We start from the raw sequence: 24,499 nt of genomic DNA, 5'->3' as shown, positions 1-24,499 counted from the left end.
ATTTTACACCTTGTACATTTATCATTGTATTTATTTGTCTTCATTGACCAGAAAAGTCTGCCTTGGCAATTCCCATTTTCATAGGAGTCCTGGGAAGAAGAGCTCCATCAGCTTGTACTGCACCCCCTCAGTTTTCTCTGTTTACTTTAAGTATACCTCATAATCAGTCTGATTCAGAATTTTGGTAATAATAAACTTACCTCTTCCAACAGTCTGCAGAACAATTGGCAGTGGAGTTTTACAGTGCCAAGTTGCCAGCCCAGCACTCAGCCTTCCACAGAAGGCACATACATGCACACACTCACACCTAAGGCCAATTTAGAGTGTCCAATCCACCTACAGCATGCCCTTGGGATGTGAGAGGAAACCAGAGCACCTGGAGGAAACCCACATAACTGCAGGGAGAACATGCAGACTCCACACAGAAGACACCCCAGCCAAGAACTGAACTGGATAATCCCTTGCTATGAAGTGGCAATACTAACAACTGCACCACTGTGGCCACCCAATAAACTTATCTCTTCCCGGCTCTAATAAATAACTATCACCTTTGTACATACCTCTCAACCTCTTAGCACAACTATCAAGACAAAGCCAATAATAGTGATAGAATAGCACATTTTGCATTAGCATACATTTTCTGAAGGATATGGAGTCTGAAACTTAAATGTCTGTCATTATTTAGAAACTTAAATCCGCAATGATTTTGCCAGAAAACCACAAATTTTGAGAGAAACAGACCAAAAATATGAGGCAAAAATCTGGACAGCCAGTGAAAATCTGGACAGTTAAAAGGTATGCCTTTGAGGACCACACTGATAAAATCCAAACTCACTCATAAAAAAATCTTTACTCCTACATTATGGACTACATAATTTTCTGCTACTTATTAGTTCTTCTGTTTTTCTTTTAACTTTCAAATACAGCCTAACACATTTTATTTTCAAGAACATATCTAACATGTCTTAGCTTTCTTCTATACACCCTGTTGATTTGTGTGACTAGTGGTACTTGTGCATACTAACTACAGTTAGAACATGCTAGATTTCATCATTGTGTTAACCATACTGATTTGTTTCCTTTACCAAGTGAGATAAAAAAATATAATGTTGTTATGATATCTGTCCTGATATGCTTAGTAGCAATATTGTATTATATGATGGAATTGATGAAATGCTATTCACAAAGACTATAATACTAAGTGATTATTACATTTATTAAACTGTATCTTGCTTTTGTAATAAGCTGGAATGTCTCTATGCGTAAGTAAGTTTGAGTTTCCCCCTTGAGTTTCGTTGTGAATGGTGACTGCGTAGTACAACTTACCATGCAACCAAAAATGAAATACATAAATAATGGGTGCTTAGGAAGCACTGGTAATTATGATAATAATAATATCCATTCTGAATAAGAACCATTTTTTGGAAACACTGTACATTTATTCATATATTGTCACATATTAAAAGAAGTTAACATTCACATTTACAAAGTCAGTAACTTTTGTTGCACAGTGGTAAATATATATATATATATATATATATATATATATATATATATATATATATATATATATATATATATATATATATATATATATATATATATATATATATATATATATATAATTTCAAAAGTTTCATTTGTGATTATTTTAGACAGACTGATATAAAATTAAATTTGACTACAGTATTCAATAAATACATTGAATAAAACAATATAAGCTAAGATACAGTTAACCAATACAGAGAAGTCACACACAAACACAGAATAGCCTGTTTGAAATATTGAAAATAATATAAGAGCTGACTAGCTATGACAGAGGTCATACACAAGGCACAGATTACATTGTTTAGTGTCTTTGTTTTGTCTGTCAAGGTTCAAATTAATGTAAGCTTCAAACTATCTAGAGACAACAAAGGTAGAATTTAGTAGGTGGGTTGCCATAGTAGATGACAGAAAAAGTATTGTGCAAGATTGAGAAACAGAAGTAGAAGATTTTTAGGAAGGAAGGGGTGAGTCATAGAGGAAAGGTGGATGTGTAATTGCATTTTCAAGGAATAGTAAGCATAAAGTATCAGAAAAGTTGATTATGATGTATGCAGAGAACAAAGTTATAATTAGTAGATAAAGGAAGTACAGAAATAGGAGTTTAATAATGTTAATACATGAATGGTGTTACAAACACACACACACACACACTCTGATGTTTAAATTCAAATTACACAGTCTAGTACAAGGAAATAGATAGACAATACATAGGATGGCAAAATAGAGTTAAAATAAAATTAGTACCATGGGTTCAGTTCACAAAAATAGATGCAAAAAAATGTTGTAGGACTGTAAATGTTTCCTACTGACTTGACCACAGAGTTAATAGTTGTGTAGAATTACAAAGTTCTTTATCTGTGGATGCTGAACAGTTTAGAGCTTTGGCAAAGACTCAGAAGATAAAATAATAGTTTGTTTTATCAGAAATGAAATGGCATAAAGTACTGAAAAAACAAACCTCAGTCATATTACTGTAACAAGATTTTTAGCTGGCAATACCTGCAGTACCGCACATTACAGTGGCATTATAAAATGTTTTCTCCCTCTCCTGTGATATTTTCCTTTGATGGCACTTTGTCTCTTCAGTGAGTTACCATGTAACAGGCAGTATAGCTCTTTTCAGTGGGGATGTCTACTCTTTGAAAAATTCTATCATTGGATGTCGTCTGTGCAGCCTATAGATATGTATACTGTTAACTGGCCTTACCCTGTGCTGCTCTTGACAGAAGTAAAGCACCTTTTTCCTCATCTTATTGAAATAAGGAACAATCTATGTGAAATACTTATTTCTGCAACTGTGAAGAAATTACAAGACACAGGATTCTGGGAAGCTGCCAGTCCTGCATGCCACATGTGAGCCAGAAGGCATTCTGGTCTCTTCACAGACTTGTAATTTTTAAATATAATCATACACCTATGTCCTTACAATGGTAATGTACAGTACTCTGCTCAAAATTACAGTACAGCACACACATAATCTGAGCGTAGAACACAAAAACTCAAGAAGGGTGACATGGAACAAGGGGAAGACCCATCTTTACAGTATTTATTCCTGTGTGTATTATGGCCATTTGTGTAACCAGTAAGCCAGAACAGCAGGAACCTAGAACTTCAGAAGCAGAGTCACACAGCATAGCAAACTATGTACCTTTATTTCATATGTGCCCTTGGTGATGGACGTGAATATATTAAGTAATTCTTAATATATCAGCCTTTGCATCCAGCATGCATATGTACCTTAGATGTGACAACCAACAAGTTGTAAATTAAAGTTGTGTAGGTTGGCTGCATATATTTCTTGCATGTTATAAATGCCCTGCTTACTAGAGAACTACTCTGTTATAAAGTAACTCTGTGCAGCATCCTGCCCAGTACATGCCATAATGGGGGAGGTGGCATGTCGATATGGAAAACATCTGTCATGGAGTTGGGAGAAAATGTGGACAAGGAGTGTGTGTATGACTGTAGACTGACCATATGCACTCTGTCTCTCTTTTTCTCACACACACACACACACACACACACACACACATATATATATATATATATATATATATATATATATATATATATATATATTTATATACACATGTATATGTATCTACACTGTTTCATATATATACGTATAGGTATCTTTGTTTACTCCCCATAACTCTTATAGTGTAGCATACACAGCAAAGCAAAAGTTTGTAGAATATACAAATGAATATACAAGAATGGCAGTAAGTTCATAAAAAATGCAAAAACCTCATTATCTCTTCCCATGTGCTAGCCCCCCCCCCCCCTTTTGTGGCTCATTAGAGCTTTGTACCATTTACAAGTCCAAGATTTCTGTGGAATTTAAGGAGTGTGTATTGTTTTAGGGTTTTGACAAAGTACACTCAGAATATAACCTGCAGTTCTTTGCCATTTGTTTGCTTTGTTGCTGTCAGTCTGGGTTAAAATGTATTGTAACTGGCCTGCGTTAGAAGGTTTTGCAGGCAATGGAAAAAGACTAGATGCACATCCTTGTTAGCTGCACAAAATTGTTTGTTTGTGTCTTTCGGCTTTTCCCGATTAGGGGTCGCCACAGCGGAACTCCGGTCCACTAATGATTGGCAGTAGATTTTTAGGTACTGGCTTGCCGGGCCTAATGCACAACCTTCAACGAAGGAATGCTGCACAAAATATTCGTCTTAATTCTACCTCTGTTGAAAAAGTAAACTGAATGTGACCTTCCTTCACATGGAGCACAGTCAGCATAAAGTCACAGGGAATGACTGATCAGCTCATGCAGTATAAAGGTGAGCAACAAAGATTCTGTTTTGCGGAGAAATGTGTTACTACCTTTTTTTTCATGCACAGACTGTAGACAGTTAATAGGACAGCTCAATTTTGTTACCTTGGATTCTAATTTCAGAAGATGGAATATATGTATATGCATATATATATATATATATATATATATATATATATATATATATATATATATATATATATATCTATATATATATATATATATATATATATATACACACAAACACACACACACGCACTCACACACACAAAAACTCATACAAACATGCATATATAAATGTATGTATATATATATATATATATATATATATATATATATATATATATATATATATATATATATAGGTCTACTTTGAAACATCTAAAACCCATAACATCTAATTTCATAACATTGAGATGAGGACATCTAAAACCCAAAACATCTAAAACCCATAAAATCTAATTTCATAACATCTAACACTGCAAATCACAAGAAAATAATATCACCTCCACATATAACAACACCAAACTGTCAAACACACTTTTTACTATGTTTCTGCAGGGGGGCAGGCCCCCCTGCATCCCCATGTGGGGGCTTCGCCACCCACACCCCCCATAAATGAAATATACCAACTCCAAGATCACACTACAGTGGGAAAAAGTTAATTTCCTAACCCCACTGTATCAAGCCCCCCTGCAAAAACGTAGTAAAAAGTGTGTTTGGTAGTTTGTTAGTTTGTTGTCGTTATATGTTGTTCTATATGGAGGGGATGTTATTTTCATGTGATTTGTAGTGTTAGATGTTATGAAATTCAATGTCATGGGTTTTAGATGTTTAGAACGGGACCTATATATATATATATATATATATATATATATATATATATATATATATATATATGTGTGTATGTATCTAAAATATACATATATATAAGGGTATAACATGGACATGTAATTAAGCTGTGCTTTCAACAATTACCTGTTCTTTTAATAGTATGCTGTTGGGTTCCACAATTTTGCCACCAACTGACAAGTCAGTGATCGCGGTAAAGAGACTGCTCTCAGTGACCATTTGTGGGAGGTAGAATGCATGCCTGGGAAACTGTTGCAGTTTTAACTTTTATACAAAATTGAAATTAAGAAGTATTTTTCTTTTGAGTGTGTTATCTCACAGTATTGTGTCATATGGTTTCTTTTGCGTTCAGAATTATTAATCATTTGAGACTGGTAAAGGGAGAAAGAGGACTGCCTTTTGTCCCCTGTGAGTCCTTGACCCTATTTTGCTGCTGCCATTTTTCCGTATTCCAATATACCAGTTCTTATCTTCATACTTCTTGGATTTATACGTATTGTAATGGTTTTCTTCAAGTTTTTCCAGAAATAGGCATTCTTCAGTCATCTGGTACTAAAGGAACACAGAGAAATCCTATTTTAATACATGAGTAGATGGTAATAGTTAAGGTAAATGCATAACAACAGAACACACCACATTATATGCATTTTTTTAAATAAAATAAGAAAGTATTGCATAGTAGATTATGACTTAAAAGGCAAAGATATCACAGAATGTCAGCCAATCAAACTGGATGTAAATGGCTATGTAACCTACTAGAACTGGGTCAGCGACAGATCCAGTCTACTAGCATAGGGGCCATGCCTTCAAAAAAATGTACTACTGAAAACAATCTTAAATTTAAAACAATGAAATGTAATAAAATCAAAAAAATTCATTACAGCATTTCCATTTAAAGTAAGCCTTTCATTGCAATGGATGATTTCAATACCTACTAAATATTGTTAAATGTAATGTATTTTGCAGTATAAAGCAAACACGTGCAGATTACATGTTTAAATTCAAATTACACAAACACAAACATGAGCTCACACACACACACACACACACACACACACACACACACACACACACACACACACACACACACACACACACACACACACACACACACACACACACACACACACACACACACACACACATAGACATAGTCCTCTGCAAACTCTAACAACCTCTTTGCACAGATACTTTGTTATTCTACTCAAATCATATATTAAACACTTATTTTACTTTTGATATCTAATCACCATAAGTAGCTTTTTTTCTGTAACAGTTTACTAGACACAAGACCATCTTCTTCCAGGTCTGTATTACTTCGCTGAAAGTTGTTTTCAGCGAACACCTCTTCATTGACACATATTCAGCAAAAATCACTTCAGTGGTTCACTGAATTTTCCAAGGGCTATGAAACAATTGCCCCACAGCACAATGAAACACACAACTAACTAAATCAAACCCACCCAAGTGGGGGGATTTGCCCCCACACCCCACAACTATATATAGCAACTCTGAGATTGCACTACAGTGGGAAAAAGGGCAAAGTTGTGTAGCTGACCAACTACTTCATTGCTCTTGGAAAATTTAGCGAATCGCAGAAGTGATTTTAACTGAATATGTGTTGATGAATAGGTGTTTGCTGAAAATAACTTTTGGCAAATTAATATAGACCCCTTCTTCCATCTGTAAAAAATGCACTGAAAATAATTCAGGTTGTACAGATATGGAAGTAAATCAGTTCTTAGATGTGTTAAGTAAAAAAAAAACATATTGCTGACTATAAAAATCTACATACTACTTCTCAAGTGCGGTTTGTATTTAAAAAGTGCACTGTTCAATCTTGTTTATAGCTAGGAGTCTGGACAATATAAAACATTTAAGCATGTTCTCTGTTCTCCTCATTGTGAGATGAAAGGGGTCATCTAATGAAAACTGCAGGAAACACGCAAACACTTCCAGGTTTCTTCGCAGTAGAAATATGAGTGAGCATTCTTTTTCAGGGATTCATTGTGACAGTATTTATTGTATTCTATATATCTAACAGAAATTTTCATAACATAAATCATTAGGCCTTATATTCAGAAAATAGAAACAGGAGACTTTATGATGGACTGGTATACCCATTAAAACTGTTTCTGGTTGCCAGGACTGTCTAAATCATCCCACAACCATCAACTGAATAAACTAGGCACCGACAGTGAATAGCTGAATGGATGACCAAGTAAAATGTAATTTTGGTACGGCGCTTTTCACTTTCTACTACATGTCCTGGAGTTCCTGGTTATAACTCTGGAATGATAGTGTTAACTACTGCATAATGTTCACTTAGAAAGGACCAGGTTTGTGTAATACAGTGCAGGCATCAACCAAGACACTAAAGAAATCTTAAAATTATTAGAAATATTTCTTTTCACACATAGCACTTAGTGATCTGTCACTAGACACCTGTGACACAATACATTCCTGAAACAGCTGCAAAAATTCAACACATTTTATTGTCATGCTCTTTGAAGCAGCTTATATTCAGTAATAGAGAGAAGAGTGCATTAGCCATGGAGATATGTTTGTTTGTGCCTTTCGGCTTTTTCCCGGTTAGGCCAGGGCGGAACAACTCCGGAACGCCATGATTTGTTTGATTTTTTAGTGCTGTTTATGTGCTGGCAAGCTCAACCTTCAATGAAGGAAATGCGCGCCGCCCGTCATGCACACAGACAGAAGCTCTAACTGAGAATCAAAAACAAGCAATAACTGTGACTGTGAGACGACAACGCTATCGCAGCACCACCACCGCAGTCATGGAGATATGTATTAAATAACATTCAAGAAAGTATTGAATAGATGGCTTTTATCTATTTTTCAGATGTACTCAGCTACCAGAAAAGAAACAGTGAAAATGTCTTTTCAGCTTGAAAATAAATCAGTAGTGCTTTGTGTCCAAATACAATAATTGCTTATTTTATTTCTGTTTTCTACTTCAGATGGTTGTCCCCAGCAAAAACATATCACCTCTGTACTGCACAGATACACCACAAGATGAATTCTCATTGCATATTCATACTCAGAAAATAAAAGACAGTGATGTTTTTACTAACTTCCAGGACAAGACTATGCCTCATGACCAGACAACTTGAAGATCAGTGTACCACAGAAAAATAACCGAGATTCAATATTTTGTTGATTTAGAACCACATCCTGCAGTTCTTTTAATAATAACTGATATGTTATGTTGTACTGATTTTATCTGTGATGCATAGCATTAGTAGTGCAAAAATGTTCTTATGTGACAGTCACTGGTGGCCATATGAATGTGTAAGCTGACCTTGGCAGTATCTTAATTCATAAGTAACAAAATGCACCTATATCGGATGAAATAGGCAAATGAGCCATGAAATATTGAGTTCATTTAAGTGTGTCTCTAGTGATCTCAGCATGACAGGTTGCTGATACAGCATTAATTTTCCCATGGAGTTGGCAGCACACAGGTTTGTCAGCCCAAGGTTCAAACTATACTTCATTTGAAGGGCTATGACTACAGTGAAACCTGACTGAGAGACTATAGTAAACACCTTTTCTAATTACTATAGTTATGAGTGGAAGAGACAATATGTCTCTCATAGTTCCCTTTTCAGGAGAAAAGTCAGTCAGGATTACCTATAGGAAATCAAAGTATTTAGCAGAGGTGCTTTACCGTGATTTAAACAAAAACATCAGAGAACATTACAATCATTTTTATTTATTTATTTTATTTATTTAATTAACATTTGTTAACCGGGATAGTCCATCTGAGCAAAAGCCGTCTTTCAGTGGAGGCCTGGGGAGAAAAGCTCCACAGTACAAGCAAGCAAGAAAATTTGCATAATTGATGATGAATACAGTGAAACATTTACAGTAAAACAGTTAAGCAAATGTAGATAAAGCTCCAAAGTACAATATAGTAAGAGGCATTATAACATTGAAGAAAAAAACATGGCAAAGAAATATACAATAAAACATTTGAATGAATTTACATAACAAATTGGGCCGGATTCATGAAGGCTTGCACGGAGTCTAAGAGTAGAGTAAGACTCCATGCAGCCAACATGTCTGCCAAGTAATCCAGGAACAGCCAGCAGGGGCGTGCAAGAGAGCTCCTAAAACAACTCTCACACGGACAGGGTTAGGTTATGCAAATTACTTCATTTGCTGCTGAAAGCTATGCAAATGAGGTAAATTTGCGATCCAGGAAACCCTAACCTGTCCGAGTAAGAGTAGTGTTATTTGCAGAAATGTACTCAGTTGTCAACTAAGTACCGTTCTGCAAATAGCAAAACGGAGCCATGACAGCTCCAAATAAAGGATGCATCCAGCTGAGGAAACATGCCAATGGCCAAATATACGGCCATTGACATTTTTTCTCGTTGCAAAAAAATATATATATATATTTTTTTTTTACCTCGATCTCCGATGTTTAAGTGCAGAGCAGCACCGCGCAAATGTGCTGTGCTCTAAAAATCAGAAAACCAAAAAATAAAAGGCACAAATAGGGAATTTATTCAAAATATTAATCTGCCATGCAAGTGAATGGCAGGCTGAAGACAACATGGCTACTGAGTAGAGGTTGCTAAGGGGGGAAGCTCAGTCTGAGAGATGTAACTAAGCATTAGTAGGCAATCCTATGTAAATGAGGATAAGGATAGTGAATCCCAATATTCCCTGCTATGTGAACCAAGTCTCTAGAGTATAAGAGTAGGAAAAGGGGAGTAACAGAGTAGGGGATGGGTGACATCATGAGGGAGTATGTATGAAAAAGACTGTACGCTTATTGGAGCAGAGTGGCATGTGGTTGCTGTGAGTTACTCAGGACTAAAAGAGGTGTGTCTGCAGTTGTCTAAACTGAAATCAAGAAACTGAAGGTGTACGCTGTGGCTATCACAAAAGTTTCTTGCAAAGCTGCTTACACTGTGTGCACGCGTGTGTGCATATGTAAACCCGTTTAAGCCTGTGTGCACGTGTGTGAGCGTGTTTGTGCTTGTTTGCGTGGCGCTGCTCCCTGTGGAAACAGAAATGGGAAAAGGAAGGAAAGTAAGTAGTAGGAAGTTAACCAAGGAGAACTAGCAGAGCTGCCAGGTGAAATCAATAAGAATCAGCCAATTACACAGGCAGTACACTAGCCCAGCCCAGCACCTAAAACTCTGCAAACAACATTCCCCCATGTTTTTCTCAGAAACACTGCAACACTGCAGTCAACAAAGAGAAGTGAAAACTTAAAAAAGCTTAAACTGAGACATAAAAATGTTAGGGTCTGCCATTGCTGTTATAAGGCAACATGTGCAAGATGCTGAGGATGGTGCCATTGCGAATGCTGCTGAGCAACCCACAGTGAGGAGACAGAGAAGGGTGTACAGACCCAGGGTAACCTATCAGGGGCTACATGAGCTGGAGATAGTGGAGCGCTATAGAGTGGACAGAGAGCTCCTGCAGCAAATTGTTGAGCTGTGCAGGCCACGCCTCACACACAGAACCAACAGAGGGGAACCCATCCCAGTGGAAACCAAGGTATGTTTTGGCCTAAGAATACTAGCAACAGGTACCTTCCAGAAGCCAACCGGTGATATGATGGGGATTTCACAGGCATCAGCATCAAGGATACTGCACCAGTTCCTGAATGCCATGTCAGCACATGTCAGTGAGCATGTATATTTCCCCAATTCCCATGAGGTATTGGCCAGCAATATGCGTCTCTTCCAGCAAATAGCAGAATACCCTGAGGTAGTGGGTGCAATTGACTGCACGCACATACACATCAAAGCACCAGCTGGTGAGTGGGATAGGGCCTACATCAAACACAAGGGCTTCCACTCCATCAACTGCCAGGTTGTGTGTGATGCCCAGGGCATAATACTGAATGTGTGTGCTGGCTGCCCAGGAAGCTACCACAATTCCCATATCTGGCATCTGTCGCAGCTGTACCAGACATTTGCAAATGGGGACATCCCTGACGGTCACCTAGTGGGGGATGCTGGATATGCACTGGAGCCGTGGCTGATGACACCCATCAGAAATGAACACACACCTGAACAAGAACTCCATAATGAGGCACACGTACAAACACGAAATGTAATCAAGCATGTGTTTGGGATGCTCAAGTCACAGTTCCGGTGCCTGGACACATCTGGTGGAGCCTTGCAGTACTCACCAACTACATGTACCCAAATTGTCATGGTATGTGCCATGCTACACAATCTGATCCTGCAAAAACAGGTGCAGCAGGAACAGCATGGGGCAGGGCCAAACAGCCCCCCACCATTGCCAAGGCCTGCACAGGCACAGTTTGACTCAGAGGAGGAACAACTTGAGCCTGCCCCAGTAGGCAGAAGGAGGCATGTCCAGTATGCCTTGTCCTTGGCAAAGAGGCAAATGCATACCACATACACTGGCTCAGTAGGAACCCTGGAAATGATACCTCTCACTGACTTCCACATAAAATAAAAGGGGTGCCCAAATTGGCACTACCTGTTTCCAAACATGTATAGGGAGTGTAGTATGTGCATCTGACATAGGCAGCCCTGCAGCACCACCTGAGGCATGATTGCCATGTTTTAAGCAATATAAAGCAGTGCTAAGCAGCTTTTACCAATATGTAGTATATGTAAACAAAATTGCTCATGCAATGTTGGCCAAGGTCGGCCAAAGCTGAGCAAAGTCAGTTAAACATGCTCATATCTGCTTTACTGTACCTTAAGCAGTCTGGTCTGGCCAGCATGAAAATAAAAAGCAGTGATAGGGCTTGAACCCAGGATACTGTGCACTATAGTCACAGTACTGAACCACTAAGCCATGATAGAATTACGATGATGCAGACAGAGCAGGACAATTGTACACTAATGCAAACACAAAGCAATGCTGTATCATGCCCCTAATGAGGCAAATGGGTAACCTCACCCACATGCCTATGCAGGCAGAGAACATCAGGCCAGGCGTTGTGATGTGGGTTGTGTAGGCTATGAAGTCGCAAGCTAATATATGTGGCAATGGATGCTAAGACCTGTAGTATACTAGTATACCTCAAGCCAGTATGATGGGCAACAGTACAGACTGTAATGGTGTCCTGTACATAGCAGTGCAGGCACAGCAAATGTGTATAAGTGTCAGGTGAAACCCACATCCTATGTACACCCACAGTAACAATCCGGTGTACCCACATTTAGAAATGTACAAAGAATAGCTGTACCCCTTGTATGTAGAAATGTTGATAGGTCTATGCAAAGTGTCTCATGGAAGCCCTGCAGGCACAGCATGATCCCTGTTGATCTATGACACAAAGGTGAGCCTTGCTGTAAAAATACACCTTGATTTACCATACACATATGGTATAAATGTGTATACTGTGCGTGCTCACACACTCCAACAAATGTAGTGGATTTCAATCTGCATCACACTGAAAGGTCATACTGAGCATGCTCACACACAAACAAACGAAGTAAATGTCAGGCAGGAAGATACTGAAAAGTCATACTGGGCATGCTCACACACTTGCTAAATACGGATGTGATGATAAGGGATCTATGGACAAACGTGTATAGTCATCTCTACTTCCAGAAACACATTCACAAAGTGGTCTGAAAATCCTTCTATGTGTACACACAAACTTCCAAGGTCTGTGCATGTAGGTCAAAGGAGGTTGCCACTACACAGCAGTCATCAGACCTGTCAGAGACTACCACAACACACTTGCGAGGAATCTGACTAGGCTCGTTCATCAACTAGAAAGAACAATGAAGAACCTTAACAAGAGGATTATTGGCCTCATATAGTTGCCCCATGCAACAAGAATGAATGTAACCCAAGCTGTACTCAGTGGCATGCTGTCTATGCAGCAGATCTCTGCCCAACAGACAGGTCCATGTCATGGTTACACTCAGATCTGTTCTGAGTTACAGCTCAATGGCACTAAATGGACAGAGCCAACTGATATTGGCAACATCCTGGCAGATAGGATCAGTGTTAACTTTACTCGCCTCTCACCCATGAAAGAGCACATGTCTATAATGGAAGACTGCAAAGTTGCTGTCATCATGGCTGCACAGGTAAAAAAACACTCTCTGAAGCCAGTATCACAGCAGCCATGGGACTAGATAACTTTCCAGGTTGTAGTATCTACTTCCCTGAAGTAATCATTAACATGGAGGGCTACTGATGTTTCCAGAGGACTGCAAACTAGGAGCCATCACTGTAAACACTAAAGATGTGGACATCCTACTAGAGGGCCTCACTGAGACAGATGGCTGTTGTCCAAGCCATGGGCTGTAGCTCAATGTCAAAAGGTGCATTATCATCACCTTTGTTAAAATCTCTGTAGCCAAGAACTACAACATTGGTGGTAGTATACCTCACACTTTGTGTGACAAGAGACCCTGGGCCATGGGTGGACAGTGGATACAATTGTGATAAGCACATTCCCACAGCAGTCACAAAACCCTCTTATGTGGCACACCTCATCACAAAATGTGTCTCATGCAGAATAAAAGAGGACATAGTTCCCCTCTACTCACCACTCACTAGAACTATAAAAGAATACAACGCCAGTACCTCACAATACAACTACAACAACTGGAAAGCCAGCAGCAATACCTCACAAAGAGTATTATTGGCTTGAAATACATGCCATACACAGACCATCGCGGAATGCTCCATCTGTACTCCCTTGCATATCGCCTACTCATAGGTGTTCACTGCGTAACATCCAAAGCTATGTCAAACATGCAGCTGTTGGATATGATCCACGTAAAACACTCACAATCACCCTGACCTTTGGACCCAAGTCCACGAGTGAAATACAAAAGGAAGTGGTGTAGCCATTTACCTTATGGATATCCACACCTCCAGGTTACTGCCACAGCATGTGGCCTTGGAGACCATGCAAGTGTAACTAACATTGGGCAAAGCTGCCCATCTGATTGTAGCCTGCTGCAGATCATGTACCTTGTCTCAGGAACCTCACTCAGTATTCTGGAGAACAATGGCAAATATAAAGGTCCTATCAAACACCATTATATGAGGAGATTACAACTACCCAAACAATGAGTGGGTGAATTACTCATATACAATGTCCTTTGCCCAATGTGTCTTACAGTTAAGAAACTCTAACACCCTGGAACAGCTGGTCAGCATGCCCACTAGAGGTGACAACATACTGGACATGATCATCACCAACATGGGGTACCAGTGTTCCACAACAGAGATAAACCCCTCACTGGTAATATCAGATCATTATGTAATCACACTGGACATCCACATCCCACCCCCACACCCAGTCAATGAAACCACTGTGAAGACATTTTCAAAAGCAAACAGCACACTTCCCAAGACCAAAGTGGAAAGTCCCAAAGCCCTCTTGCTATAGGATAATGGTATACAATCTGCCAAATCATTTACAAGTGCATCCTATGAGCATCTACAGGGATGCATGGATCAAGACATCACAAATAAAAGCAAGATGCACTCCTCAAAAAATAAGAAAACAATCTGGTGGTCGTTGCCCATAAATAAGCAAGACAACAGAAGGAGGAAACTAACACCTGATAGAGCCAACTTCACTAAAGGAAAGGCATCACTGATCATTATTAGGATGAAACAATGATCGCTCATAAAATAATCCAAGCACAGTTTCTAAAGACAAACTGCCAAGGAATGTAAAAATAACAACCACAAAGCCTTCTGTAGCTATATCATACATGTAGGTGTCAACTTCCAAATATGCTGTCAGCTGCTGAAAAAGTAATGACATACACCAAACCAACTTTCATTGCCCACACCCAGGAGGACAAGTGCAGTGTAAACTCCCCCCATCACCCCCTAAAGGGCCTGTGTCTATCACAGAAGGATGCAGAGACACAGATGTCATGGACATGCATGTAAAGACAGCCCTCACCAAAGCTAAGAATATAGCGTCAATGTGACTGTAATTTGTCCCAGGCTGCATCTTACACTAGGCCCACAAGGAATTACACCCTCACCTACATACACTGTCCAGACTCAAGCGTATCACAGGCTATGTACCCAAAGAATGGAATTCACTAACAGTCATCCAGCTCCACAAAGGCTGTGCCAAAACAGAACCTGGAAACCATTGCCCAACATGTGTACTCAGCCGGGTCTACAGAGCTATTGAGCAAATCATCATGGAACCCATACACTGAGACATTGGAGATCTCCAGACACTGGACTCTACACAACTTCGCCTTGTCAAAGGCATAGCCTGGCTCTCAAACCTAGTTGACTTATTTAAAACAGTTACCATGAACATAGATGGAGGTGAAAGTAGTCCACACAGCCCACCTGTACCTCACTAAGGGCTTACCACACCATTCCCCACTCAGTCATCATGGACAAGTGTACCAGCTTGAATATGAACAGCTATGTCACTGGATGGGTGGCCAAGTGGCTCACAGATCAAACACACATGTTCATAGTTGCGGGTGCCCTGTCCAACTCTAAGCCAGTCACACATGGCATCACACAGGTCTTGGTCCTGGGACCCCACCTGTTCAGTCGATACTGCTCAGAGGTACAGGCAAGCATGGCAGGTGTATGGCTGAACAGATTTGCAGATGACTGGAAACTGTGGTCCATAATTGACTGTACAGCTGACACAGACATCCTCCAGAAGTGTCTTACAGAGACAGATACCTGGTGTCAAAACAATGCCCTCAAGCTGAATGGCAAAGAATGTATAGTCATCCCCTTTGGGTAATACAGAGTGCACACAAATTACCACATAGGTGGTAATCCAGCATGTACGGAGAAAGTAATTATGGCCCTGGGGACACAGGTAGATAGTAAACTCACCTTTGATGATCACATGGCCAAAGTGTTTAGACATTCGTTCAATGTAGGCCAACTAATGTCACCTAATGTAACACACTTCATATAGTCTGATGATGTCACCATCCTACAAATATACCTGTGGAAAAAACAACCCCCAGTAATATGTATAGCGCGTTGTGGTAATGCATACTCCTCTAGTAGCATGAAGTAGTTAGGGAGGGGTTTGAATCCTGCACTGGACAACTGTGTGTGTTTGTGTGTGTTCCCTTTGGGAAGGAGCAACCTTTTAGGAGAGTAGTGAAACACCTCAAAAGTGGTAATGTAACCTCTGTCAAGTCTGATGATGTCAGCATCCTACAAGTACACCTGTGTAAAATAAAACTCCCACAAATCTGTATAGCATGTCGTGTTAATGCGTATTCCTCTAGTATTGTTAGGTAGTGGTTTGAATCCTGCACCAGGCAACTGTGTGTGTGTGTGTGTGTGTGTGTGTGTGTGTGTGTGTGTGTGTGTGTGTGTGTGTGTGTGTGTGTGTGTGTGTTCCCCTTGGGAAGGAGCAGCCTTTTAGGAGAGTAGTGAAACACCTCAAAAGTGGTAATGTAACCTTTGTCAAGTCTGATGATGTCAGTATCCTACAAGTATACCTGTGTAAAATAAAACTTCCACTAATCTATATAGCACATTGTATTAATGCGTACTTCTCTAGTATCATTAAGTAGTTAGGTAGGGGGTTTGAATCCTGCACCAGGCAACTGTGTGTGTGTTCCCCTTGGGAAAGAACAACCTTTTAGGAGAGTAGTGAAACACCTCAAAAGTGGTAATCTAACCTTTGTAAAGTCTGATGATGTCACCATCCTACAAATATACCTGTGGAAAAGAGATCTGACAGTAATGTGCATAACATGTCATGTTAATGCGTACTCCTGTAGTATCATGAAGTAATTAGGTAAGGGATTGAATCCTGCACTTGGTGAGTGTAATTAGGTAGGGGATTGAATCCTGCACTTGGTGAGTGTGTGCGCTGTATGTGTGTGACACTGTTGGTCAATGTGTTGTGGGTTATGCTTTTACCACTGTATGACATATCAGTATGCATTGCACATGTGAGCTAGCTGTGTGCCAAATACATATCTGTACATGTTACCTCAATGATTGCATGTGTGGGAACCCTGCTTTCTCCAAGAACACAGCTGTCATCCTTGCCAGACTGTGCTGCTGCTTCCCAGACCTTAGGTCACATCTGTATGCTTGTGACAAGGCCAGCCACTGCAGTGATCCCTGGCCTAGGTCATCTGTGTCACACAAAGTCATTACGATTCCTATTGGAATGTGTGAGTAAGGGTCTATGGCCGAGGTATATGTCAGACCTGTTCAAACGCAGCAAAGTCTGTCCCTGATGACTATTCATAGGTGTAGAACAAATTGTGGATATGCATGCAGACCCCTTATTGCTTATGTAATCCACCAAGGGATTCCAGAATACCTTTGGAAATGTGATTAACAAAGGAGAGATGACATAACACTTGGTCGCATGTACACATCGGTACCTGTTCATTATGCTGGTGGCTACTACCTATGTGGTACTGTGGGGATAATATATTCCTTATAGGTGGATCACAATGCTTAGTTTGGCTTATAGCTTTACAGCATGGGTTTGACAACAGGCATCTGTCTGTATGATACCCTTGTGGAGTATGTGTGTGTCATCTGGCGAATGCATTATAGGCCACAGTATGCATTACCAGACATGGACGGACATATCTCTACTGTGATTGCTGGTACCTAAGAGAGCTATATGACAAACAGGAGTGGTCTCAGTAATGGGTGCAGGTGAATACCAGTGGTTATTGGCATTGTATAGTACCTGAAGGATCCAAATGTTGCTGTGTGTCCTACATCTGTGTGTCGGTTGTCAAGACATCATCTAATGATTGGTTATGGTCAGGCTGCTGAAGTGATGTATACCACCAGAATGCAAAACAATGACAGATAGTAACAGTTTCACCCACAGCACAGTGTCAAACCATGTCATACACACATGTGTAGTCAGGTTCCGGAATGTGTGTAGTACAATGCATACTGGCCACCAAGAGAAACTATGGAGTGTTACTGTGTAATACAGAGCATGTCACCCTGGCCTTGTGTCCACTATGCACGTACATGCAGACAGTGCACCTCCACCATGTTCACAACTGTATACCTGCAAATCTGTGCTGCACACATCCCACACATACTGTCCACTCTCTAACACATGCTGCCAATACTGCACACATCAGCCAAGTGGCATGTGGCCAGGCAATACACAATTGGAACTAACACTGGTATAAACAACACTACAATGACAATCATAGCTTTAATGCATCATGCCTGCTCAGCTACACCTTCAAGCATATCATTACACTGTACAGCTGACAACATGCTAACATTGCTATACTGCTATATAGACACCCTGTGCATCAGCACCATGGTAGTCTGTTCTTGCATTGATGTTACAGATGACAGGAGGCGGCACAGGTTTCATCATATGCACAGGGTGTGTTTTTGGATTGCCAGAGGCCTACAGTAAGCCATCCAATTGACATGTATGTGTGTGTGTGTGGGGGGGGGCAAGAATACTGTAATGGGCCAATGTTGTTGTAATGTGTGTGGGTATGTGTTAGCCCTAGGTGTCTGGAGTATGTGTGTGTGTCTGCATGCACACAGTTCCACCATGTGGCTACCATATATGGGTATTTGTGGGACAGCTACAGACTGTACCTGTGAGGCTTTACAGATCACCGTCTCTGGCCACGGATACGGTACCTGTGCCTGCCAGGGGTGCTACTGACACTATCAGGTATTAAGCCAGACTGGGTACTATCCCCAGAGGTGGATGGATGCATACTGGACACAGGTCCCTACTGGGACTGTCCAGAGCCACGTGCATGCGGTCTTCTAGGACATTCTATGGACAGCCCACCCCCAACATTGCTGGGGCTGGTACTGGCACTACGGGAGCGGCTGTGGCTTGAGGGACGTCCGCGGCAACTGCCAGCTGCTGATGTTGCTGGCATACATCCACGTCGACGTCTCAACCGTTCCGCACTTTTCTGACACATGGACATGACATTGCGGAGGATATCTAATGTCTCTCCCCAACGTCTTTCAGTGACCTCGGTGTAATGTCAGATGGCACCTGCTAGGTCACGGATACTGTCAATGACAGCAGTGTTATGGGCCGTCTGTGCCCTTAGTCCCTGTCTGGTGTACCATTCCATACATGCCTGTGCCTCCATGACAGCCTGGAACATGCGTGATGTTGTCAGACCTGTGGCACATCTGCTAGTGGTATGATGAACAGCAGTGCTCCTACGAGAACCCCTGGACATCTGCCTATGTGTTACCCTTCCAGACATCTGGGTATGGCTGCTGTGTTGGGATGCATGTGCCATGGATACCACACTGTCCTGGTCAATGCCAACAGTATGCTGTCCCTCAGCTATGGGCATTGGTGATGGATGTATTGGCAGTGTGACTGTATGCATGGATGGGATGGACAGCTGTGTACTGTCAATTGGTGGCCCAATGACAGACCCTGGCAAACATGCCTGTGCCTCAACACACCTATCTTCATTATCACTATGTGGGTCAGTGACATCAGTTTCCCTGATGCAGTGAACCAGCCCTAACACAGCACCTGTGGGAGGGAGACAGGAAACACACTTTACGACCTGTACATGATGTCGGCACACATGCACACATGCACATATGAACACATGAACACATGCAAACATGCACACAAATACACTCCTCAGTACAGCAGATACCCACACATACCACCAGAAATCCAAAACATACTTAATAGTGGTTGAAGGTGGGTTACAGTATCACAAGGCAAACAGCCATATCACACATGTCAGCATGCAAAAAGTTTGTTGCTCAAGACCATGTAGTGTGAGTGTAGACAGCCTGTGTTAATAACAGTATACATGGCTTTGATGCATGTGTGCTGTTGTTCAGTGATTGGCCTCACAGCCACTCGTTACATGGGTTTGTAAGGTGCCCAATAGGGAGCATTGACTAACATGAATGTGTTATGTGTTGAAGAGTGTCGCACAGCCCAATGATAGGCCTCTACCCCTCAGGTATATTATGTGTGCTGCGTGGATGACATGTGGGATACTGAAGTGTGACCTTACAGCGGGTATCTGGATACGCTATGTGTAGCATGTTAAGGTGTACTGCATATGACAAAGTTGTGTATGTTGTGTACATGTGTATCACTTATGCCTATCCAATGTCCAGTATGGTGTTACCACAATTGTGTGTGCTGCTCTGTGTATTGCATGTGATTGAGGCAGCTACTGTCATTACTGAGATGTGCATAGTCTCACAGCAAACATGCACAGCATGCATTATGTGTAGGTGTGTTACATGTACATGGCCTACACCTCACCTATGACATGCACATTTCATTAGCAATATTAAAATTATAACACACTCACCAGCATCGGCCAGCTGCCTTGCTGTCACACCAGAGGGACCTACAAGAATATGAGACAGTTTGTCAGTGGCCACAACTGTGCCATTGCTACTGTGAGTTTGCTAAACTACAGTAGTACAACAGTTGACAGTCACAGGCATACGGATTATATTCCAAATATCAGTATTGCACAACACTATGCAGCACAACTGCTAAACACACAGTACACATGTCACATACGCATAATCTACCAATACAGATAACAGTAGTCTACAGATAGGTCATGTTACCTGCACGCTCCATGTCAACATGCTGGGTGGCTCCAGCCTCCATGATGACACATGCCAGTTGCTGTTCCTGTGGTTGGCCAGGAGCCACCACACTTAGGAGCAGCTCTTCCACTCTGGTGAGGGGGGGATGAATGGCATCCCCACCACCTGTGGCAAGCTGTTGTCGACAGATATCAGACGCACGCCGCCGGACATGTCTAATTAAATCACTGCAGTGATGGCATACCTGCTCATATGTCCGGTTATGCATGCCTATGTTATTTACCCGACAAATGAGATCTTGCCACAGTGCAGTCCACTCATGCTGGTCCTGGCTGGTTCTAGAGAACAGCAGGGTGTAGTGCTGCACCAGGCTGTTGTGTATTTCTGCCTCCTCTGCAGCTATATAACATGGGTTTATTTGGTGAGACATACCCCTGGAAGACAATTAAACAAGATGTGTGAGCAAGTCAAGTGGCACACTTAACATCCTAAAGTACAGATATCAATTACCTGCCATATTTCGCATCCAATTGGTTGTCAGAGGATAGACATGTTCAATACCACATATTAGTGCTCAGGCCACAACTGGCTGACAGTGTCTGCCACGCTCTATATATCAAGCCATGTTCTGCACAGCAGCAAAGAGAAGCCAGTATGTTAAGACTATACACCAGTACATGGCACACTGTATGTGACACAATGCACCACCTAGCCACAAGAGGTATATATCAAGCTAATGCATAAAGAAAGATGTCATCCATTGAAATGAATGTAAAGTACAGTTACAGTATTACCAGTATACCACCCTAGTCGTTGATGCAAAACCCCTGCCTAACATATGTGCATAGTTGTTGATATATGTGTCATACTGCTGTACTAGACTATATATGTTGCTAGATACACACGTATACCCTGTAACACAGATATGATTGAGGGCATGGTACAGGCATAATTACACACACATCAGACATACATACAACACACAAATGTATGCCAAGCCAGATGAGATTTACCTGTGTACCATACAGTACTGTGTGTCACTACTTACAAAACCATATGCCTGAGGTATGTAATCTGTAAGGACTACAGGGAGCACACAAATCAGTGTTTCCAAGCAATGTGAACATACACCATACTGTACTGTTTAGGCCTACAGCTTCAGGTAGTACTACAGTTCATATGGGAGTTGGATTCACCAGCAGTACCACTCACTAAGCATACATGTATTGCTTTAGCCTACAATGGGACACCACAGTCGACAACAAGGGACTACGTCACACCGTATGCCATACTACTTTTTCTGCCTAGCAGTAGCATACACATCTTTTGCTGGGATCACAGCTAGAACACAAACTACCATGACAGAAACAATTTCACACTAAGCTAGCACACCTTTACAGACCTTGCACACATTCACCAACACATTCACCATCACACTCAGTCAACCTCACATAGCAATTATTGTACTAAGTACATGTGTGTGTGCATCATGTCATGGGTAGGTAATACGCTATGGGCCCTAGGGCCTACAGCATTCTAGCCATATGCTACCCTGGCCTTTGACACACATGTAATTTAATTTGACTTGCCCCTGTCAACCAGAGCCACAGAGGTGATTCCCGGGGTGTATTTCCTATCTCCCAAATAATCATCAGGAGTATTTATGACAACTGCTAATGAGGAGCTTTGTTTGCTATTGATAGGTGGTTTGTTCCAGAGAATGGCATGTCTCTGAGTTAGGACTCTATCCCTCCAGCATGTGCTGTTAGTGAGCTGACAAGGTTTAGGCCCCTAGAGCGTGTATCTGGGAGGGATTGTAATCTGTTTACGTGTAGGATGTCCAACAGCTATGGGTGTGACATAGCTCTGTATGTTAGGCAGAGGTCACCTCTGGGTAGGCAACACAGTGTAGCTGTGGTTTTGTGAGTCAGTCTGCACAGGGCATCTGTTTGAGGCCAGTATTACTCTTTGTGAGGTATGTCTGTGGCCTTTCCAGTTGCTGTAGTTGGCATTGTACTCTCTAATGGGTTTTAAGTATGATGAGTAGAGGGGAACACTTACCTATATTTCCCTAGATGACACACCTTTTGTGATGACGTGTACCAGGTAGACAGAGTACATGACTAGTGTGGCACTGTGATTATCAAAGGGGAGGCTACTGTCTACCTGTGTCCCATGTTCCCTTATCACACCTTTGGTGTTAGGTAGACTACCACCTATGTGGTAGTTAATGGGTACAGTGTTCTGGCAAGAAGGGATGGCACTGCAGTGTCAACACTGAGCTTCAGTCCATACCTTGGTCGCCAGGCACCTGTCGCAGTAAGTATGCCCCATGTCTCTCTCCCTCTCTCTATATATATCTATATATCTATATATATCTATATATATCTATATATCTACATATCTATATATATATATATATATATATATATATATATATATATATATATATATATATACACACATACATACACACATACATATAAACATCCATTGCTATACATATAGATGTACATATAGGCACATATACAGTCCACTATTCATGGTGGGAATATAAATTATGCAACAGTTGTGATATATACAGTTATGTAATAATATTGCATAGTGTTGTGCAGACTGCATTGAAGGTGTCCTCAGCCCATGTAGCTTTAACAGACCTCACTGGCTGCAACACTGCAAAACTGACAGGGCATACCCACAGCGTTTAACCACAACATGTCATATACCAGCACTGCATGCTGTTTTCTTTGCCACACACTACAAACTACATAGAAATATGAACATAAAAACCTTCAACAATGTATATATATATATATATATATATATATATATATATATATACACCCTTCACAAACAGTTGCAGTATGTCCCTTGCCCTATGCACATGTACAGATACATATAGATACGTACTGCTGCCACATATGGATGATTCACAGTATGTAGAGTACTCTTCATAAACATCTACTACACGCCAGCAAATACATATGTGTTACATACCTTTCATTTGTATTGCTCTGTTCCATCTGTTTTAAAGGAAATAATTTTTTTTTTTTTTTTTTCTGTCTGTTGCTGTTGCTCTTTCTTTTTCTGTGTCTCTTTGTTTCAGTCTCTTTGTCTATCTTTGTCTGTGTCTGTGTCTGTGTCTGTGTCTCTGTCTGTCTCTGTCTCTCTCTCTCTCTCTCTCTCTCTCTCTCTTGCTGCAATGAGATTATTGCATGTGTGGACAGCAAGTACAGCCTGCTTTTCTAGGTATATGCACGTGTGCATGTGATGGCCTCTGCACCAATTGGTGCCCACCATTTACTGATTGCATGCAGCCTGCTGTGTGGTAATTGCAGTACTCACTGTCATAGCAGCCCACCAGGCCTCTGCTACACTCAGGTATATATTTGAACAGCCTTAGGGAAAGGTACATATAAGTGAGGTACACCTGTAATATATTACAGACATTAAGTTGAGACTGTGAGAGAATCAGAGCATATGTATTAATACACCTTTTCTGACGTGCATGCAGTGTGTACTCTTACTTATTGACATTATTCATTAAGTGTAATTCCCCACTTTTCGGCCTAACGTCAGTACTTTTCAGAGGGATTCTGAGGGGCACAGCTAACATTTGTTTACGAATCAGGGACATCCCTGAAAAGCAGTCACAATTGGGAAGTATGGCCTCTGCCCTATTCAAATATACCAGTGTTTATCCTGCTCTGATACTGTGTGGGGTTTATAAAGTGCTACTGAAAACCTTATTTCCTGCTAGAATGGCTGTTTCTATTTTCACAG

The 24,499-nt window shown here is 40.9% G+C and overlaps 1 protein-coding gene across 2 annotated transcripts in view; it reads right to left on the bottom strand.

Moving 5' to 3' along the window:
• Positions 1 to 24,499, bottom strand: part of FGF1 (fibroblast growth factor 1) — a 281,773-nt gene that overhangs the window by 71,711 nt on the left and 185,563 nt on the right. Inside the window, exon 3 of one of the 2 annotated variants that reach the window (XM_044069128.1) lies at positions 5,194 to 5,728. The exons of the other annotated variant lie outside the window; for it this stretch is intronic. Within the exon in view, the coding sequence (XP_043925063.1) occupies positions 5,534 to 5,728 (195 nt within the window). The 3' untranslated portion in view covers positions 5,194 to 5,533. Of the gene's footprint in view, positions 1 to 5,193; positions 5,729 to 24,499 lie in introns of those variants that run through there. 2 annotated transcript variants of the gene reach the window in all.

This window comes from Protopterus annectens, chromosome 4.part0 (genome assembly GCF_019279795.1).
Source record: "Protopterus annectens isolate FY-2018-M chromosome 4.part0, PAN1.0, whole genome shotgun sequence".
In the NCBI taxonomy this organism is placed as follows: domain Eukaryota; kingdom Metazoa; phylum Chordata; order Ceratodontiformes; family Protopteridae; genus Protopterus; species Protopterus annectens.
This window is presented reverse-complemented; position numbering and strand designations above follow the sequence as displayed.